This window comes from Rhinolophus hipposideros (assembly GCF_964194185.1).
Source record: "Rhinolophus hipposideros genome assembly, chromosome: X".
Lineage (NCBI taxonomy): Eukaryota > Metazoa > Chordata > Mammalia > Chiroptera > Rhinolophidae > Rhinolophus > Rhinolophus hipposideros.
The window spans coordinates 26,181,733-26,202,259 of NC_138046.1; the positions used below are offsets into that span (position 1 = coordinate 26,181,733).

General features: G+C 37.6%; 1 protein-coding gene across 14 annotated transcripts in view; it reads left to right on the forward strand.

Moving 5' to 3' along the window:
* ENOX2 (ecto-NOX disulfide-thiol exchanger 2) overlaps positions 1-20,527 on the forward strand; it is a 405,604-nt gene that overhangs the window by 300,915 nt on the left and 84,162 nt on the right. For all 14 annotated transcript variants that reach the window (XM_081043234.1, XM_081043229.1, XM_081043226.1 and 11 more), the window contains 3 exons: positions 14,238-14,471; positions 16,868-17,080; positions 18,834-18,940. In XM_081043234.1, the coding sequence (XP_080899360.1) occupies positions 14,238-14,471; positions 16,868-17,080; positions 18,834-18,940 (554 nt within the window). The remainder of the gene's footprint in view (positions 1-14,237; positions 14,472-16,867; positions 17,081-18,833; positions 18,941-20,527) is intronic.

A 20,527-nucleotide genomic window follows, 5' to 3' on the forward strand; every position in this document is an offset into this window, starting at 1 on the left:
TTACTGTATTTGTTTTTTGTTTCTAATAGCTTTCTGATGGAGTCTTTAGGGTTTTCTAACTAACGAACTATGTCATCTGCAAAAAGTGACAATTTACCTTTTTCATTCCCAATTTGGGTGCCTTTTATTTCTTTCTCTTGCTTGATTGCTCTTGCTAGGACTTCCAAAACTATGTTGAAAAGCAGAGGTGATAGAGGAGAGCCCTGTCATGTTCCTGAACATAGAGCAAAGGGCTTCAGTTTTTGACCATTAATTATATTAGCTGAAGGTTTGTCATATGTGGCCTGTATTATGTTGAGGTATTTCCCTTCTATACCCATTTTATTAAGTGTTTTAATCATAAATGGATGTTGTATCTTGTCAAATGCTTTTTCTGCATCTGTTGATATGATTATATGATTTTTGTCCTTCATCTTGTTTATGTGGTGTATCACATAGATCGATTTGCATATGCTGAACCATCCTTGTGCCCCTGGGATCAAACCCACTTGGTCGTGATGTCTAATCTTTTTAATGCATTATTGCATTCGATTTGCTAGAATTTTGTTTAGGATTTTTGCATCTGTATTCATCAGATATATTGGGCTGTAATTTTCTTTTTTTGTTTTATCCTTACTAGGTAAGGATAATGGTCAGGGTAATGTTGGCCCCATAAAATGACTTAGGGTGTACTGTCTCTTCTTCAACTTTTTGGAAGAGATTGAGTAGGACTGGTATCAGGCCCTCTTTGAAGGTTTGGTGGAATTCACTAGTGAAGCCATCTGGTCCTGGACTTTTGCTTTTGGGAAGGTTTTGGATGACTGATTCAATTTCCTTACTGGTGAACAATCTATTTAAATTTTCCAGTTCTTCATAATTCAGCCTAGGAAGGTTGTATGTTTCTAAGAACTTGTCCATTTCTTCTACGTTATTGAATTTGGTGGCATATCGTCCTTTGTAGCATTCTTGGATGGTCTTTGTATTTCTGTGGCAGCCCTGGTAAATTCCCCTTTCATTTCTGATTTTCTTTATTTGTGTCTTTCTCTTTTTGTCTTAATGAGTCTAGCCAAGGGTTTCTCAATTTTATTACTCTTTTCAAAGAACCAACTCTTTGTTGCATTAACTTTTTTATTGTCTTTTTGTTCTCTATTTCATTTAGTTCTGCTCTGATTTTTATTATTTCTTTCCTCCGGCTGACTTTGGGTTTCATTTTTTCTTCTTTTTCTAGTTCTTTAAAGAGTAACGTGAGGTTATTTATCTGGGATTTTTCTTGTTTCTTGAGATAGGCCTGTAATGATATAAATTTCCCTCTTAAAACTGCTTTTACTGCTTCTCAAACTTTTGGTACAATGTATTTTCATTGTCGTTTGTTTCTATGTATCTTTTGATCTCTCCTCTTATTGCTTCTTTGACCCAGTTGTTCTTTAAAAGTGTATTGTTTAATCTCCATATATTTTTTGGATTTCCTGCTTTCTTTTTGCAGTTGATATCCAATTTCAAAGCCTTGTGATCAAACAATATCCTTGGTATGATTCCAATCTCCGTAAATTTGTTGAGGCTAGTTTTATGTCCGAAAATGTGGTTTATCCTTGAGAATGTTCCATTTACACTAAAAAAGAATGTATAGTCTGATGTTCTAGATTGAAATGCTGTAAATGTCAATTATGTCCATTTCATCTGATGTGTTATTTTGTGCTGCTATTTCGTTATTTTCTGTTTGGAAGACCTATCCATAGCTGTCAATGATGTATTTAGGTCCCCTACTATGATTGTGTTTTTGTTAATTTTTCTCTTTAGTTCTGTTAGTAGTTGCTTGGTATATTTCAGTTCTCTCATATTAGGGGCATAAATATTGATTACTGTTATATCTTCTTGTTGTATAGTCCCCTTTATCATTATGTAATGTCCATCTTTATCTCTTGTTATCTTTTTTATCCTGAAGTCTGTTTCATCGGATATCAAATTGGTTACACCTGTTTTTCTCTGAATTCAGTTAGATTGGAGTGTCAGTTTCCACCCTTTCACTTTCAGTCTATATTTGTCCTTGTACATTAGATGTGTCTCTTGGAGGCAGCATATGGTTGAGTTTCGTTTTTTGATCCAATCTGCTACTCTGTGCCTTTTTATTGGTAAGTTCCTTTTACATATAGAGTGATTATTGATATGTGAGGATATCCCATTATTCTGTGTTTTATTTCCTGGTAAGACTGTGTCGCCATTGTTTCTTTGCCTTTTTGTTGCTGTCTTTTATTTCAGCATGATGGTATTCCATGTTTTTTTCCCTATAATTCTTCTTTTATTTCAGTTCTGGATTTTTTTGAGTGGTTAAGTGTTACATTTTCTTCAGCATGCTTACTTTCTCTGTTCCTTATGCTGTTCAGACTTTTACTCTCCCTCCCTTTATGTTTTTGTTATCACAAGTTATCCCTGTTTATGCTGTGAGTTGATTTTTATACTCAGTAGCAAGTTGCCTTTTCCTCTTTTTCTTTAAGTATTCTTTTTTTTCTTCTTTACCCTGTATGTTGTGTTTAAGTGTATAGTGTCTTATTTGGTGCAGGGATTGCCATTTCCTGCTTCTGTCTATCCGTTCGTAATACACTCATTGTCTTGTATTCTTTTGCTTTTTTGTTTGTGATCCAATAGCCTCCTTCACCATTTATTTCAGTGTGAGTCATGTTTTGGAAAATTCCCTCAGCTTCTGAATGTCTGGAAAGGTCTTTATTCCTCCTCCATATCTAAAGGATATCTTTGCTGGATATATTATTCTTGGCTCATAATTTGTCTCTTTCAATAGTTTGACTATTTGGTTTCACTTCTTCCTGGCTTGTAAAGTTTCTTCTGAAAAATCTGATGATATTCGAATGGGCTTTCCTTTGTAGGTTACCATCTCTTTTTTTCTGGTTTCCTTGAGGATTCTTTCTTTGCCATTAATTTTTGACAGTTTCAATACAATGTGCTTTGGAGAAGGCCTGTTTGGGTTGAGGTACTCATGTGTTCTATTTGCTTCTTGGATTCGAGGATCCAGTTCTTTCCAAAAATTTTGGAAGTTCTCATCAACTATTTGTTTGAATACACTCTCTGTTCCCTTCTCCCTTTCTTCTTCTTTTGGTATGCCCATTATTCTTATATTGCTCTTTCTAATTGAGTTAGAAAATTCTTGTAGACTTCTTTCATTTCTTTTGACTCTCATGTCTCTATCTTCTTCCATCTGTGTCATTTCCAGATTTCAATCTCAGTGTCACTGATTCTTTCCTCCATCTGGTCAGCTCTATTACCTAAGCTGGCTCTTTCATTCTTCACTTCATTTATTCAGTTCTTCATCTCTAGAAATTCTATTTGTTTTTTTTTTTTCAGTATTTCAATCTCTTTGGTAAAACGTCCATTTTGTTCTTTGATTGTGTTTCTGAGTTCATTAAACTGCCTGTCTATGGTTTTTGGCATCTTGTTGAGTTTTCTCAGAACTGCAATCTCGTATTCTCTGTCATTTAAGTCACATACAGTGGTACCTCGGTTTTCGAACATAATCTGTTCCGGAAGACCGTTCGAGTTCTGAAACGTTCAAAAACAACTAACAGCTAGGCCTCAGGATCTTTCACTCAGTGGAAGCAACATGACATGTTCAACTTCCAAGGTGTGTTTGAAAACTGAAGCATTTACTTCCATTTGTAAATGGAAGCATTTGTAAATCGAAATGTTCATCAACAGAGACGTTCGAAAACCGAGGTACTACTCTATTTCCATGTTTTTAAGTTCATTTTCTGGAAACTTTTCATTTACTTTCTAAGCTGTCTTGTTACCTTGGTTATTCATGGCAATTCATGAATTATTATTTCTCTTCATAGGCATATACAGGAGTGGGTTCTGCAACAGGTTGGTAGGAAGAGGTCTTTGCTTTCCAGTAGGTGTTGGTAGAATGCTTTCTTTTCTTTCCAACAGCAGCCTTTAATTCTCTCTCAGACTGTAGTGTCATATTTTCTCTGCATTGTTCCAGCTTTTCACACATTGGGGGATTTCCTGGAATGTGAGCTTTTCCTCTGTGAACAGGTTGCCTGGGTCTCAGGGCACCACCTCCAGTGGGGAATGTGGAAATCTTATGAAGTTCCAAAGTTCTTCCTGGACTAGATTCTGGGTCTTTGTGTTTCAGCGGCTCTCTTTATCCCTGTAGGGATCCACTCAGATAGGTGTGATGGGTTGTGGAAGTGGCTTGAGCAATGGTGGCGAGTACCAGCACAGCCCGTCCTGCATCCCGGGCTCCCTTCCATTCTTCACTGGAACTTGTTGGGCTGCAAGTCCGTGGCTACAGGCCACAGTTCTCTGAACTGCAAATATTCTGTTCTTTCGATCTGACACTGCTACTGTTCCACTTCTAGCACTGAGCAGGTGGGAATGGAGGACTCTCTCAGAGGGTGGAGAGTGGGTAGCTAAGCTCCGTGCCTAAGCCTTTCATCCTCTGCTTGTCAGTGAGAACTTGAACCTCCTTTTTTACCCTTCTTCCCTCAGTCTTTGTTCTGAAGTCTCTGCCGTGAGTGTTGGGTTTAGTGGTATTATATGCTGATACCTCAGGTGGGATTCTGGGCCATAAGGGAAGTGCTAGCTGTCTGAATTCTTCCCTCCTACGGCTGTGGTAGCTCCGGAATTCAGGGAGTTCAGAGCTCTAAGGTAGGTCTGCGTCCTGTGTCAGCTGTGGCCCGCGTCTCCACTCTTCCCCTTTCCCTCCTCCCCCTCTCACCCATTTTGCCCACCTTTAGATGATTTCAGTTGTGCGTCTCTTAGTCTTGACTGGTGCTCAGAGTGTCCTTTGTGGAATTATAGTTGTTCAATTCGTTGTAAATTTCAGGGGAGATTTCAAAAGGCTTACCTAATGCCATCATTTCTCTGTTTTCTTAATTTCTTTTTCTTTTTTTTTAAAATTTATTTATTGGGGTGACAATTGTTAATGAAATTACATAATTTCAGGTGTACAATTCTGTATTACATCATCTATAAATCCCATTGTGTGTTCACCACCCAGAGTCAGTTCTCCTTCCATCACCATGTATTTGATCTCCCTTACTCTCATCTCCCTCTCCCCAACCCCCTAGTTTGCTATTGCTGTATAAAAACACAAACAACTTCTGACTATTAGTTTTGTATACTGCTACTTTACTGAATTAATTTCTCGGTTCTAATCATTTCTGGGTGGAATTTTGGGGGTTCCCTGTATATAGTATCATGTCATCCGCAAATAATGCAATTTTAAGTATTTCTTTCCAATTTGGATGCCATTTATTTCTTTTTCCTGTCTTATTGCTGTGGTTAGGACTTCCAGTACTATGTTAAATAATAGTGGTGAAAGTGGACATCCTTGTCTTTTCCTTATCTTACAGAGAATGCTTTTAGATTTTCCCTGTTGAGTATGATGTTAGCTGTGGGTGTGTCCTTTATGGCCTTTATTATCTTCAAGTATTTTCCCTTTATTTCCACTTTGCTGTGAGTTTTAATCATAAATCGATACTGGATTTTGTCAAATGCTTCTTCTACATCTATTGATATGATCATATGATATTTTTTGAAGTGACAAAAATGTATTTTGTTTTTTTTTATATTAGATTCAGGTATATAAAACAACATAGTGGTTAGATATTTACACACCTTACAAAGTGAGAACCCCAACAAATCTAATAACCTTTGACACCATATATAGCTATTACAATACCATTGTGATCATGTGATTTTTATCCTTCATTTTGTTTCCATGGTGTATCACATTAATTGATTTGCGGATGTTGAACCAAACTTGCATTCCAGGAATAAATCACCCTTGATCATGGTATACGATCTTTTTAATGTATTGCTGAATTCGGTTTGCTAATATTTTATTGAGGATTTTTGCATCTACATTCATCAGGGATATTGGCCTGTCTTTTTTTTTTCCTAATGTCTCTGTCTAATTTGGGAATCAGGGTAATGGTGGCCTTGTAAAACTCCTCTTGAGTTTTTTGGAATAGTTTGGGAAGATAGACGATAATTCTTTGTATGTTTGGTAAAATTCACTTGTGGAGTCATCTGGTGCAGGATGTTTGTTTGTTGGCAGTTTTTATTTTTATTGAAATTTATTGGGGTGACAATGGTTAGTAAAATTACATATGTTTCAAGTGTACACTTATGTAATACATCATCTACATATCATATTGTGTGTTCACCACCCAGAGTCAGTTCTCCTTCCAAGACCATATATTTGACCCCATTTACTCTCATCTACCACCCTCCCCCCCTTACCCTCTGGCAACCACTAAACTGTTGTCTGTGTCTATGAGTTTTTGTTTCTTTATTTGTTTGTCTTCTTCCTTTATTGCTCTCAGTTTTATATCACACATATAAGTGAAATCATGATTCTCAACTTTTTCTGTGTGACTTATTTCACTTATCCTAATATTAATAATCTCAAGATCCATCCATTTTGTCTCAAATGGCACTATTTCATCTTTTCTTATGGCAGAGTAGTATTCCATTGTGTGATTACTGATTTGATTTTGTTAGTAGTAGTCAGTCAGTTCAGATTTTCTGTTTTTTCTTGATTCAGTCTTGGAACATGCATGCTTCTAGGAATTTGTCCATTTCTTTCAGATTGTGCAAATTATTGGAATTGTTGTTCATAGTACATTTTTATATATAAACCATTGTATTTCTGTGGTGTCAGTTGTTACATCCCCTCTTTCATTTCTGATTTTATTTGGGTCCTCTCTTTTTCTTAATGAGTCTGGTTAAAGATTTAACAGTTTTATTTATCTTTTCAAAGAACCAGCTCTTGGTTTCATTGATGTTTTTTATTTTTGTTTTAGACTCTATTTTGTTTATTTCTGCTCTGATCTTTATTATTTCTTTCTACTCACTTTGGGCTTTTTGTTGTTGTTGTTGATTTTTCCAGTTCCTTTGGACGTAACTTTAGGTTGTTTACTTGAAATATTCCTTGTTTTTTGAGGCATCTATGTATTGCTATGAATTTCCATATTAAGACTGCTTTTGCTGTGTCCCAAAGATTTTAAATCAGTGTATGTTCATTTTCACTTGTCTCAGGGCATCTTTTTATTTTCACCTTGATCTCATTGTTAACATATTCATTGTTTAATAGCATGTTATTCAGCCTCCTTGTGTTTGTGCATTTTTCAGTTTGTTTTTTGTAATTGATTTCTGGTTTCATAGCATTGTACTCAGAGAAGACACTTGACATCATTTCAGTCTTCTTCAATTTATCCAGATTTGTTTTTGTGGCCTAACATGTGGTCTATCTTAGAAAATGTTCCAAGTACCCTTGAAAAGAATGTATATTCTGCTGTTTTGGGGTGAAATACTCGAAAATTATCAATTAAATCAAAGTGGTCTAGTATATCATTTAAGCCCACTCTTTGCATGTTCATTTTCTGTCTGGAAGATTTACCCATTGGTGTCCATGGGGTGTTAAAGTCCCCTACTATGATTGTGTTACTGTTAATCTCTCTCTTTATGTCAGTCAATATTTGCTTTATATATTTAGATGATCCTATGTTGAGTTCATAAATGTTTACAAGAGTTATATCCTCTTGTTGGATTGATCCCTTTATTATTATGAAATGTCCCTCTTTGTCTCTTATTATAGTCTTCATTTTTGACTGATATAAGTATTGCTATCTCAGCTGTTTTTTTTCATTTCCTATTGCACGAAATATCTTTTCCTATCCCTTTTTCAGTCTGTGTGTGTCTTTCGGTCTGAAGTGGGTCTCTTGTAGACAGCATATGTATAGGTTTGGGTTTTTTTTTCTTATGTATTCAGCTGCCCTATGCCTTTTGATTGGAGCATTTTTTGGTGGGAAAGGTATACATTTTTTAAAGATTTTTTTAATTTATTGGGGTGACATTGGTTAGTGAAATTACATAGATTTCAGGTGTACAATTCTGTATTACATCATTTATAAATCTCATCGTGTGTTCACCACCCAGAATCAGTTTTCCTTCCATCACCATATATTTGATCCCCCTTACCCTCATCTTCCACCCCCCAACCCCCCTTACCCTCTGGTAACCACTAAACTATTGTCTGTGTCTATGAGTTTTTGTTTCTCATTTGTTTGTCTTGTTCTTTTGTTGTTTTTGGTTTATATACCACATATCAGTGAAATCATATGGTTCTCTGCTTTTTCTGTCTGACTTATTTCACTTAGCATTACACTCTCAAGATCCATCCATGTTGTCACAAATGTTGATTGGAGCATTTAATCCATTTACATTTAAAGTGATTATTGATATGTACATAATTATTGCCATTTTTATACATATTTATTTTCTTTTTACCCCTTTCTTCTTCTTAGGAGAAGTCCCTTTAACATTTTTTGTAATGCTATTAGGTTGGTGCAGCAGTAATTGTGGTTTAGAAGGTTAAAAATAGAGGCAAAATACTTTGGTGGTAATGAACTCCTTCAGCTTTTTCTTGCCTGGAAAGTTCTTTATATGCCCTTCAATTTAAACAATAGCCTTGCTGGGTAGAGTATTCATGGTTGTAGGTCCTTACTTTTCATCATTTAAAATATTTTGTGCCAATCACTTCTTTCCTGCAAAGTTTCTGTTGAGAAATCTGCTGACAACCTTATGGACACTCCCTTGTAAGTAACTAGTTGCCTTGCTCTTGCTGTTTTCAGAATTCTCTCTTTGTCCTTACCTTTGGCATTTTAATTATGATGTGTGTTGGTGTGGGCCTGTTTGAATTTATCTCGTTTGGGACTCTGTGCTTCCGCGACTTATATGTCTATATCCTTCACCAGGTTAGGGAAGTTTTCAGTCATTATTTATTCAGATGGTTTTTCAGTTCCTTGCTGTCTCTCTTCTCCTTCTGGTACCCGTGTAATGTGAATGCTGTTAAAATTGATGTTGTCCCAGAAGTCTTTCAAACTATTCTCATTTGTTTGGATTCTTTTTTCTTTTTGTGGTTCTGATTGGGTGTTTTATGCTACCTTGTCTTCCAAATCACTGGTTCCATCTTCTGCTTTGTATAGTCTGCTATTGATTCCTCCTAGTGCATTCTTCATTTCAGTTATCATATGCTTCATTTCTGACTGATTCTTTTTTGTTTCTGTGTCCTTTTTTATACTTGCCATATCTTTGTTGAAGTTCTCACTAAGTTCCTTGAGTATTGTTGTAACCAGCATTTTGAACTCTGCTTCTCACAGATTGCTTGTCTCCATTTTATTTCTTTTTCTGGAGTTTTCTCCTGTTCTTTTATTTGGGACATATTTCTTTGTCCTCATTTTGGCTGCCTTTGTGTTTGTTTCCACATATTAGGTAGATTTCCTACATCTCTCTGTCTTGGCTGGGTAGCTTTATATAGTAGTTGCTCTATGGGACCCAGTAGTATGGTCTCCCTGGTCTCCTGTGCCGGGTGCTCCAGGAGTGTCCCCTGTGTGTGTTGTGTGTGCCTTCCTATTGTAGTTGAGACTTGATTGTTGTTTGCATGTCAGTGACCCTCAAAATGTCTGGTTTTGGGGTTTGACCACATCTACAGCTTATGGGATGCTGTGCTGGAGTCTTATCCCATTGATATGAATTTGTTCCAGTGGGCTCTGGTGCCTGCTGAGACTGTCCTTTGGCTATACCACCTGTGGGGCTAATTGTGTGGTGCTCTACTGTGGTCAGAAACCAACGTATGGGTATGTTGGTTCTGAGGTCTCCTGAGACGGGCTCTGGTGCAGGCCAAATCAGCCACTGCCTGTGACTGGCTTGGAACTACCTGTTAGGAGCTGCAAAGCAATCCAGAGTTGGTTGCTGTCCGTGCTGGACCTGGAAGCACATGGGAGAGGCTGTACTGTGAACTGAGGATGGCTGCCACCAGTACCAGGCCTGGGGTTGCTCTGCCAAAAGCTCAGGGCACCCTGAAGCCTGCTGCCACTTGCCAGCTCCTATCAAGCTTGGTTATTGACAGAGCATCCACTAGTGCAGTACACTAGTTGGGTTAGGTGAGTATCAGTGTCACCAGGGTGAGGGGTGTTCACTAGGCTAGTGTAGATTCTGGTTTGGTGCCCATGCTGAGTCTGGAGCTACTCAGCAAAAGTCTCAGAGCACACCAAGGCCAGCCATTGCCTTCCTGGGCCCACAGACTCCTGAGAGTTGTCCAAGAAAGAGTGCAGTGTGGGCAGGGCTGTTTCCCTGCCACGTAAAGTGCCCCCAGTAGTGTGTGAGTTGGATAGGACATAATCCCAAGGAGTCACCAGGGTGGAGCAAACAGATTTTGTCAAGCCAATGCAGATTCAGATTTGGATCTGTTGGGGGAGGCCTCCACACAGGAAAAATAGGGGCCACCTGTAGGCTTCACAGGAGGAGAGCTCAACACAGGGACCATGGCGGCTGCCCCTTCAACCTGAAGCCATTCTCTCCCTGTATGTCTCTCGTGCCTCCCAAGTTGTTATCCTTCTATCGGAGCTTAGGGTGAGTGCCTGGGAGCTGGTGAGTCTGTTCACGGGCTTTTTAAAGAAGATGCCTGGGTTTCCTGCAGCCCTCTGTCTCACCCCAAAGGATGGAATCCCTGCTGATATTCACAGCCAGATGTTGTGGTAATTCCTTTTCCCGGCACTAGAATCCTGTGCTGGGCAGCCTAGTGTTGGGCTAGGGTCCCTCACTCCTCAATGGGGACCTCTGCAGCTGAGATTTCCCTCCCGATGCTCAACTGCCACATGTGGGTGTGGGGCCAGCCCATTTTGCAACCTCATCCCTCCTAGTGGTCTCCACATGGACTCTTCTTTATATCCTTAGTTGTAGGATTCTATTCAGCTAGTTTTCATATGGTTCTCCAGATTAATTGTTCTATAATTTAGTTGTAATTTTAATGTGGTCATAGTGGGAGGCAAGCACAGCATTTACCAACTCTGCCATTTTGTCTGGGATTTGACTTTGACAGCTTTTAAGATATTCTTTTTATTGCTGATGTTGAGCATTTGATTACGATGTGCTTTGCTGTAATTTTTTCATGTTTTTTGTGCTTGGAGTTCATTGAAATTCTGACATTTTTGAGTTTTCATCAAATTTAGAAAATTTCCTGCCCTTATTTTTTCAAATATTTTTTTACTTGTCCCCTCTCTTCAATCAGGGCTCCAATTAGGCATATGTTAGGCCCCTTGAAGTTGTCCCACTGCTTACTGGTATTCTGTTCATTTTTTCAGACTTTTTTCTCTATATGTTTCATTTTGAATAGTTTCTATTTTTATGTCTTCAAGTTCATTAATCTTTTCTTCTGAAATGTCTAATTTGCCATTGTTCCTATCCAGTGATTTTTTTTCAACTGACACATTGTAGTTTAACTCTCTAGTAGTTTGATTTTGGTTCTTTTTTATGCCTTGTGTTTCTACTTAATATATTCAATCTTTTCTTTAGCTTCATAAGTATATGAAATCCAATTGTATAGTAATAGTTGCTTTTATGTCCTTATCTATTATTATAGCATCTATATCACTTTTGGGTCTGTTTTAATTGATTGATTTTTTTTTTATCTTTGAGTTTTGTGCTTATTTGCATGTTGGATAATTTTTTATTGGATATCAGACATTGTGGATTTTTACCTAATTGGGTGTCAGATATTTTTCATTTTTATAAATACTCTTGAGTTTTATTCTGGGATGAAGTTCAGTTACTTGGAAAATTTTTTATCTTTTTAAGTCTTGTTTTTATGCTTTATTCAGCAGAACCAGAGCAGCGTTTAGTCTAGGCTAATTTTTCTCCACTAATTAAGGCAAAAACCTTTCTGATTACTCTAGTGTATACTTTGTGAATTGTTACTTTTTCTTTTCTGGCTAGTGGGAAAGGGAACTATATCGAGCCCTGTGTAAACTCCAGGAAATGTTATCTCCACTGCTCTGGTAGTTCACACACACACACACACACACACACACACACACTCACACACACTCACACACTCACACACACACAGATATCAGTACTCAGCTAAATAATAGTGGAGGACTCTCTTCAGATCTTTGAAGTTCTTCCTCTGTGAAGATTTTTTCTTTCCAGTACTCTGCCATACAAAGTCTGTATGCCATAGTCTCCCTGGATTTGAGTTTAGTCTCCTCCACTCAGGGAAATCACCATGATGTACCTGGGTTCCCCTCCCTGTTCTAAGGTCTGGAAACTCTGTCCAGGTAATAAGCTGGGGAAATCATAGGGATCACCTAATTTGGTTTTTGTCGCTCAGTAATTGCTGTCTTCATTGCCCAGTATCTTAAACCCCATTTATATATATATATATATATATATTTTGTCCCCATTTTTTAGTTTTTTTAAGGCAGGAGTTACTTTCCAAGCTTGTGCTAGGAATGAAATGAGATAAATATGTGGGAAAACAGCTCGCTCAACTTCTGAAACTCAAAAAGTTAGTAAAAACTTTTTTTTCCCCATTTTTTTGTTAAGTGAATTAACTGGCATAGTACAGCTGGCACACAAAAAAATGGAAGCATGGACTTGAATCCTGGTTTTCTGAATCCTAGTCCTATACACTAGGATATTGAGTATATTACAAGCACACTACCACTATTTTTAAGGATCCTAAAATATATGTCATCTGGATCACATACCAGTTCCCATTGTATCGATATTTTCCCCTGGAAAAAACGTAGTTCAGAGTTACCAAATACATCTAGGAAGCAGTTTAGGGGATTTAAATGCCAAGCTGATGCATTTAAATTTTATTAAAATTCTGTGTAGTGGTTTGACTGATACTCTTGAAATTATTCAAAGACACCACAGTTTGAGGCTACTTTTTCCATTCTGCCAAGCCTGTATAAGACGTATTCTTTTTTTAATTGAATGAATTTGACATGTAACACTGTCATATTGGATATTGGACAGTTAAAGTTATACAGTGTGTTATTTTGATACATTTGTATATTGTAATATAATTGACAATGTAGCAATATTTATCACATTACATAATTATAGTACAATTTATTTTCTATATTCATTATACTGTGCATTAGATCTCTGTGGCTTATTTAGTACGGTTACAAGTTTGTACCCTTAAACACCATCACTCTTATCACCCCACTCCCACACCCTGATAACCAACATTTTACTCTCTTTGTTATAGGTTTAACTTTTTTAGATTCCACATATAAGTGATATCATTACAGTACTTGTATTTCTGTGTTTGATGTATCTCACTTAGCACACTGTGCTCAACGTCCATCATGTTGTTGCAAGTGGGAGTATATCTTACCTTCTCATGGCTGAAAAATCTTCCATTGTGTATAATGACCACATCTTTTTTTATTCATTTGGGAATTTGGGTTGTTTCCACGTCTTGACTATTGTGAATAATGCTGTGATAAACATGAAAGTGCATATATCTCATTGAAATTCCATTTTCGTTTCTTTTGGGTGTATACCCAGAAGTGGAACTGCTGGATAGTGTGGTAGATCTGTTTTTAAGTTTTTGAGGAACTTCCATATTGTTTTCCATACTAGTTGGATAAATTTACATTTCCACCAACAATGTATAAAGTTTCCCTTTTCTCCACATCCTCACCAGCACCTGTTGTCACTTGTCTCCTTGATGATAGCCATTCTAACAGGTGTGAGGTGACATCTCATTGGGGTTTTGACTTGCATTTCCCTAATAGCTAGTGAAGTTGAGCACCTTTTCATGTGTCTGTTGGCCATTTTGATTTCCTCTTTGGAGAAATGTCTATTTAGTTCTGCCCACTTTTTAGTTGGGTTGTTTTAATGTTTTTATTGTTGTTGTTGAGTTGATTAAGTTCTTTATATTGTTTTGATGTTAACTCTTTATCAGATGTATGGTTTGCAAAATTTTTCACCTATTCTGTAAGTTATCTTTTTAAAAATCATTTCCTTTGTTGTGCAGAAGCTGTTGAGTGGTTGTAGTCCCATTTGTTGATTTTTCCTTTTGTTATTTCTGGTGTTTTGTTTTGTTTTGTTTTGTTGTTTTTTTGCATCAGAGGGCTCATTCTTGTTACCATTACCCACAGAGCCTCCTTCTTCCAGAGGTAAGATGGCAGGTGGAGGAATGGATCGCGTACAAACAAGACTGACCCAACCCATAGAATAGCAAACTGTTATCAGAGATGAGACTATACTCTAAGTGTTTTGATAGTTTACCTTGCTAGTAGTGGGGAGATAATTTGGGGTTATGTGGTCACTTGAAACTGCTGTAACTGTATCTGAAGCACTGAACCTAGAAAGGTACTAACAGTTGCTCACTCACTGGGCTGCTCTTGTATTCCTCTCCCTCCCTCTTGTGCACTTAGGTTACCGTATTCGCCTGGGCTCTAGCACTGACAAGAAGGACACAGGCCGGCTACATGTAGATTTTGCACAGGCTCGAGATGACCTGTATGAATGGGAATGCAAACAGCGTATGCTAGCAAGGGAGGAGCGCCACCGTAGAAGGATGGAAGAAGAAAGATTGCGCCCACCATCCCCACCTCCGGTGGTCCACTATTCAGATCATGAATGCAGCATTGTTGCTGAAAAACTAAAAGGTATAGGAAGCATTCAAGCTTTGTGATTAAAATAACTCTTCTCTTTGGGGAAATTTAATAAATATATTTGTATTGTTGCCAGTTATCCTTTGAGTTTTCCACCAATGGATTCTAAGCACTTCGTGTGTTGGAGTCTTACACATAGAAAGGTGTACCTAGTAATTCAAGAACCAGAAAATCTGTCCCTCCCACCTGAGTCTCTGCTCCTTCACTCTCTCAAGGGATGGCAGTTTTCTCTCCACATGCCAAGTAACTAGAAAGAAACAAGTTTTTTCCCATTTTTCCACATCAGAGAATTTTGGGCTGTGATCCATGACTTGGGACCAGTAAGTATTCCCCTTTCATCATGGATAACAAGTTAGTTTTGAGTTATAAATCAGAATGTTAGAAGTTAATGCAACCCTGGAAAACTCTGATAAAATCTCCATTTTACAGATGAGAAAACAGAGGCCCAGAAAGTAGTCACAGTGTACATTCTTATATGACTCAAAGACTTTACCACCAACTAAAAGAGGACTTGTTTGATCATTTAAAATGGCCAACTTATTTCATACAGTGACTATGGAAACTTCTAGACATTGCTAAATGAGTCTGCTTTCCCTTTAGTTTTGATTCCTATTCCCCTTGCTTGACTCTCAAAACCATTTTGCTAATTTAATATTAATAGCCTTGCTTGGTCTCCTGTGTTAGTAGCTCAAATTTAGTCTTTTACATTCTTTAAGTATGGTTGATTTTATTGGCTGAATACTAGTGTCTCATTGATCTTATTGATGACACCAACCCAGCAGCTCTAATGCTATGAATTATCCCTGCTTCTTGTGCTCTAGTCTCAGCAAGGTGCTTCTAATTCCACTTTCAAAATAAGTTTCATTCACCAAACTGTGTTTTTATGATATAGCCTAAGGAATTCACACATTTAAGAAATCTTTTTTTTGGATTGATTTTTGTCTTCCTGTAAGAGAGAAGCAAAAAACAGAGTCTAGAATAGAGACACAGAAGTAATGGTGCATTTTGGAAAGCTGGAAAGGCTGAAAGCATTGGTAAGATACCAGGTCCAAGACTTGCCTGTTCACATGATACAAAACCGGTCAATTTAAATTTTTTAAAAACTGAATTTGCTGGTTGAGTGGATCTCAAGCATAAAGTGAGCATCCACATAAAGATTGTATGCAAATAGTGAAATAAAAAGCTGCTATAAAGGGAAGGCTGACCTCTCAATATATGTCTGCACTGAAAAAAAGCAAGAGGCAGGAATTTCAAATTGCAGTGAGAGATATTTCCACTGGACGTAAGGGTTTCTGGCCAGAGAGGGATGTGGAGCCCTAGAATGGGCATTTAATGAGATAATAATGGACTCTGCCTCTCAGGAGTCTTTAACAGGAGAATATATTAAGTGGCTATCTCAGGAAGCTGGACCAGAAGCTTTGGAAGAGCTGTGCTACTATTTTAACATCAGAGAATAACTGCTAACTAGCTACAGAAATCTACTTGGAAGTTTCCTCAGGCAAGCAAAACAGTATGTGGAGAAATGTAGAAATAGAATGAATTACACAAAAATAGATTGTGACTGAGACTGATTGGAAGTCCTGGGGCTGTGGATTGGCTGCAGGAGTGATGTTGTAAAAGGTCAAAGATGCAAGTGTTTATTCCTGAAGAATTACCCATTTAACTCCTTCTTAAGCCTCCTTCCAACACTATAGTTCCATGGATCCAGGAACAAAGTTACTGTCAAATTGAAGTTAGACTCAAGTTTAGTTTTTCTTATTAAAAAATAGGTTGTGAAAAACTCATAGACACAGACAATAGTTTAGTGGTTACTAGAGGGTAACGGGGGTGGGGAGAGGGAGATGAGGGTAAGGGGGATCAAATATATGGTGATGGAAGGAGAACTGACTGAGTGGTGAACACACAATGGGATTTATAGATGATGTAATACAGAATTGTACACCTGAAATTATGTAATTTCAATAACAATTGTCACCCCAATAAATAAATTTTTTTTAAAAAGTAGGTTGTGGAATTCTGAAGTTCTCTCAACTGCTAATTCATACATTACACACATGTACACATACAATCAGAGAGGTTAAGAAATTTGCAATATGTGAAAACTATATCAGAAATGAAAATTTGTTTAAGGAAAGAAGGAAGAATTGTCTTTCTGAAAATTCTTCATAGACTGCAACCAATGACTATGAGTCTTTCATTGTTTCAGTCTGTCTGCCTGCCTGTTGCCTGTGTGCATATGTGTGTGCATGCACTGTTTCTCATCCTCAGCAATTCATTCAACAACTACTGCCATAAAGCCATGGTGGCCTCCTTGCCAACATGTTGGGGAAATAGATCGAGATTTGATTACTTTTGTTGATTCTAAAACTAAATTCTTTCTTTTTTCTCAGATGATTCCAAATTCTCAGAAGCTGTGCAGACCTTGCTCACCTGGATTGAGCGAGGAGAGGTAAACCGTCGCAGCGCTAACAACTTCTATTCCATGATCCAGTCGGCCAACAGCCATGTCCGCCGCCTGGTAAATGAGAAAGCTGCCCATGAGAAAGACATGGAAGAAGCAAAGGAGAAGTTCAAACAGTCCCTTTCTGGAATTCTCATTCAATGTGAGTGGAAATCAGAGTTCCGCTGAAAGGATGAGAGGGCACTTTACTTAGTCACCAGTTTTTCTACACAGGAGCCAGCCCTACAAAGCCATTCTGTGTCAAGGGCCAAGGCTCCCTTCTTCATTGCCTTGCACTTTCTTTATATTGCTAAGTACCCCCTCCTCCAATTTCACAAGATACATGTGGGGACCACCTATGTTCATCTTCTCTGGTATATCTACTTCAGCTCCTTAGAAACGCTGATACTTAGGCCACAATCCTCTGCTTCTACTTTTACTTGCTCTCAAATTACAAGAAGCCCCTGGCCTCAGTGGAAAGGTTGGGATTTTGTTGCTGAAGTTAGAATGTAGCATTACCATTTGTAAGATTTGCATCATTGTTATAATATGCTTTTCAGGTACTCAATTTTAGTGATAAATGTAATTATATTTCCCAAGGTGATTGAATGAAAGCCAAATTTGCTAATTCAGTCTTTTGTTTTTAGTTTCTTTTCTTCTACATTTCCTTTCCTAGATGTCATAGACACTGGGACAGGATGGGAAGCCAGTGAAATGACCATTTTTAAAATGAAGTACCACTCTAAACCTACCCAAGGTCTCTTAAATGAGGCATATCAGAAAAATTCTCAAGTAATATTCTTAGTTCACCATATTATAAAATTGTTCAGTCATGTATTTTGAATAAGGAACTGTATTCACCTTAAGAATAAGGGTATAGTTTTATGATTTTCTTTTGAACAGTTATGGCCCACTCTTCTCATACTTGACTTCCCATAGTTGACTCTTATGTGATTAGGATTAAGGAGGAATTATCTCATTTTCCATTTTATTTTGAAAGTATGTGTGGGCATAGAATCCAGGAAGAGAAATCACATGTTTTTAGGACTTCATAATAAATAGAAAAAGAGAGAAGCAAGCATCATGGGAATTTAAATCCTTAAATCCTTAGTTGACAGGATACAAAAATGGCTATAAAGAAAGAAACAGCACCTCTGGATTTTAATACTGTGAATACTCAGCCATCCATAGGCTCTTGTCCTTCATTTCTTTCCCCCAAAAAATGTCATGTCTAAATTTTCCTTCTCTTAAACTGGTTAAGATAAAGCCCCAGAATATTTGTACACATTTCCCCTTTGACATTTTAAGAGACCCTGAAAATTGCTATCTACGACTGCACTTACAGTGTTCTTTCATGAAACTTACGTTTCTCCAGTCGACAAGCCTGTGTGGGTAGACCTAAAATGGATTCCATCTGTCTTAGGTTTTGATTTAATGCTTCTGGTTAAACAAACCTCAGAATTATAAAAGGATGGATTCTATTGAAAAGGAGCATCGAGGCTCATTTTGGAGGGCCAGTTTATGAAAGAAGACAATGGTCAAAAGGAACTGGTACAGTCCACTGTCTGCTGCCGTGCTGTGCAGGGTCAGTAGTACTCAATCACATTCACCATGACTCTTGCCTCTCCTGCCTGAATGAATACAGACTGCCTGTATTCAAACTTAAGTCGCCATTTCACCTCAAACCTTCTGGAGTTCCCTTTTCTCTTGTTGTATATTGACATCTCTACCTTTGAATCACCTTTAAAATCATGGTACCCCAACACACGTAGCCTTTTCCGAGTACAACCATAGTCTAGTAGTGTCATTCAAGAAGACACAACAAACCTGATGCTTCTCTTATTTCTGTTTTTTCTCTCTTTTGCCATTCCTGGATGATATTCTGGCCTGATTCAACTGCTGATCTGACTCTGCAGTTGAGCAGATAGTAGCTGTGTACCATTCTGCCTCCAAACAAAAGGCATGGGACCACTTCACAAAAGCCCAACGTAAAAACATCAGTGTTTGGTGCAAACAAGCTGAGGTTGGTAACTTTTTATTCTGATAACCCCTGAAGGGTATGGTTTTTTTCTTTAACAAGTTATTGATTTGGAGTTTAGCCAGAATTAAATAGCGCCAAGCTCCTATGGTCACAACTAGGCCCTAATGAAACACTAAGATATGTTCTGTAACCTGTCACTGTGTCTAGACCACCTGCTGCCAAAAGGATAATAAATGTGCACACGTCTTGAATGCATTCTACTGGATAGAAACCTTAATAGTGAAAATGTAGGTATGAAAATTATAAGTATATTTCTCTAAGCTAGCTAGTCTTAGATACAATAACAATTACTGACCTGTGTATCTAATGTTAGTATTATTAGGTCTGTCTTTTTTAGAGCATCTTGACAGTTGAAGCTGGAAGCTGCCTGGTATTACATTGGAGCATTGAAAATTCTGAGGATTTTTTTGTTTGTTTGTTTGTTTTTTTCTCAAACCTGCTTAGCCATCTTTATAGTTGGTAGCTTTAAAGGTAGCAGGGGACTCTGGTATCAGATTAAGGTTGACACGTACCTCTCTGCTTGTGCTCAAGTAACATTTTTAGTGGAACGATAGAATGTGTCTGATGTGGTGAGGTTGCCATTCTGAATCCAAGGTTAAAAACCAAGATGGGAGGTATGTTTTTACTGATGTGCCTTTGGAATAGTGTTACATATACCTCAAGTTCTTCTCTTCCTATGGGCAGCTTCATTACCCAGCCCTGACACTTTTGATCTATGTGTCCAGCCACTTTTTCAACTTCGTTTCTGAGTTCTCTTTGCCAGTCTGATAGCAGTCCCATTACTTCTATCAATGCAAGTTGTCATATTCCTTAACATTTAAATAGTATTTGTGAAGCATTTAAATTTTATAAAGCATTTTTCCATTGGTTATCTAACCTACCTCCCAAACCAAAAGATTTGTTGTAGTTGGAAAGAACACTGGACTTAGAGTCAGTCATGAATACACATCTCAGCTTTGACACATTATAGCTATGTGACTTTGAACAAGTTAGTCAGCCTTTCTCAGTCTGTATTTCTTCACTGGTACATTGGAGTTAATAATGAAACCAGTCATACAGGATTAAATGAGATGGGAGATGTGTAGATAGTTTGAAAAAATGTAAATGCTATATAAATGGTAAATAGTATTATTTCAATTTATCATTAATGGCTCATAAGGGTTAATAACTAGGTATAGTATCCATGTTTTACATGCGAGGAAACTGACACAGTAATGTGAAGTGAAGTACACAAAATTGCAGTGCTAGTAAGTGGTCAATTCAGGACTAGAAATTCTTCTCATGCTAATATAAACTGCCTTGTGGTCTTCAGCGAATCATTTAATCTTTGTAGACTTCAGTTTCCTAACCTATAAAATGAAGATAATGATGTATTCTTTCTGTCTTTCATGAGAATGACACAGCTTGTGTGGCAAAATTTGAAAACTGTGAAGAGCGTTTAGAGGAAAATAAGCCAAGCCCTGTTCATACTCATACATTGTCTGTGAGCCATCAGTTTTTGTTCAGCAAAGGGACTGGGAGTCACTGGGGAGAAATCTCTGAACACATCAGCTCAATGGATGGGTGGAA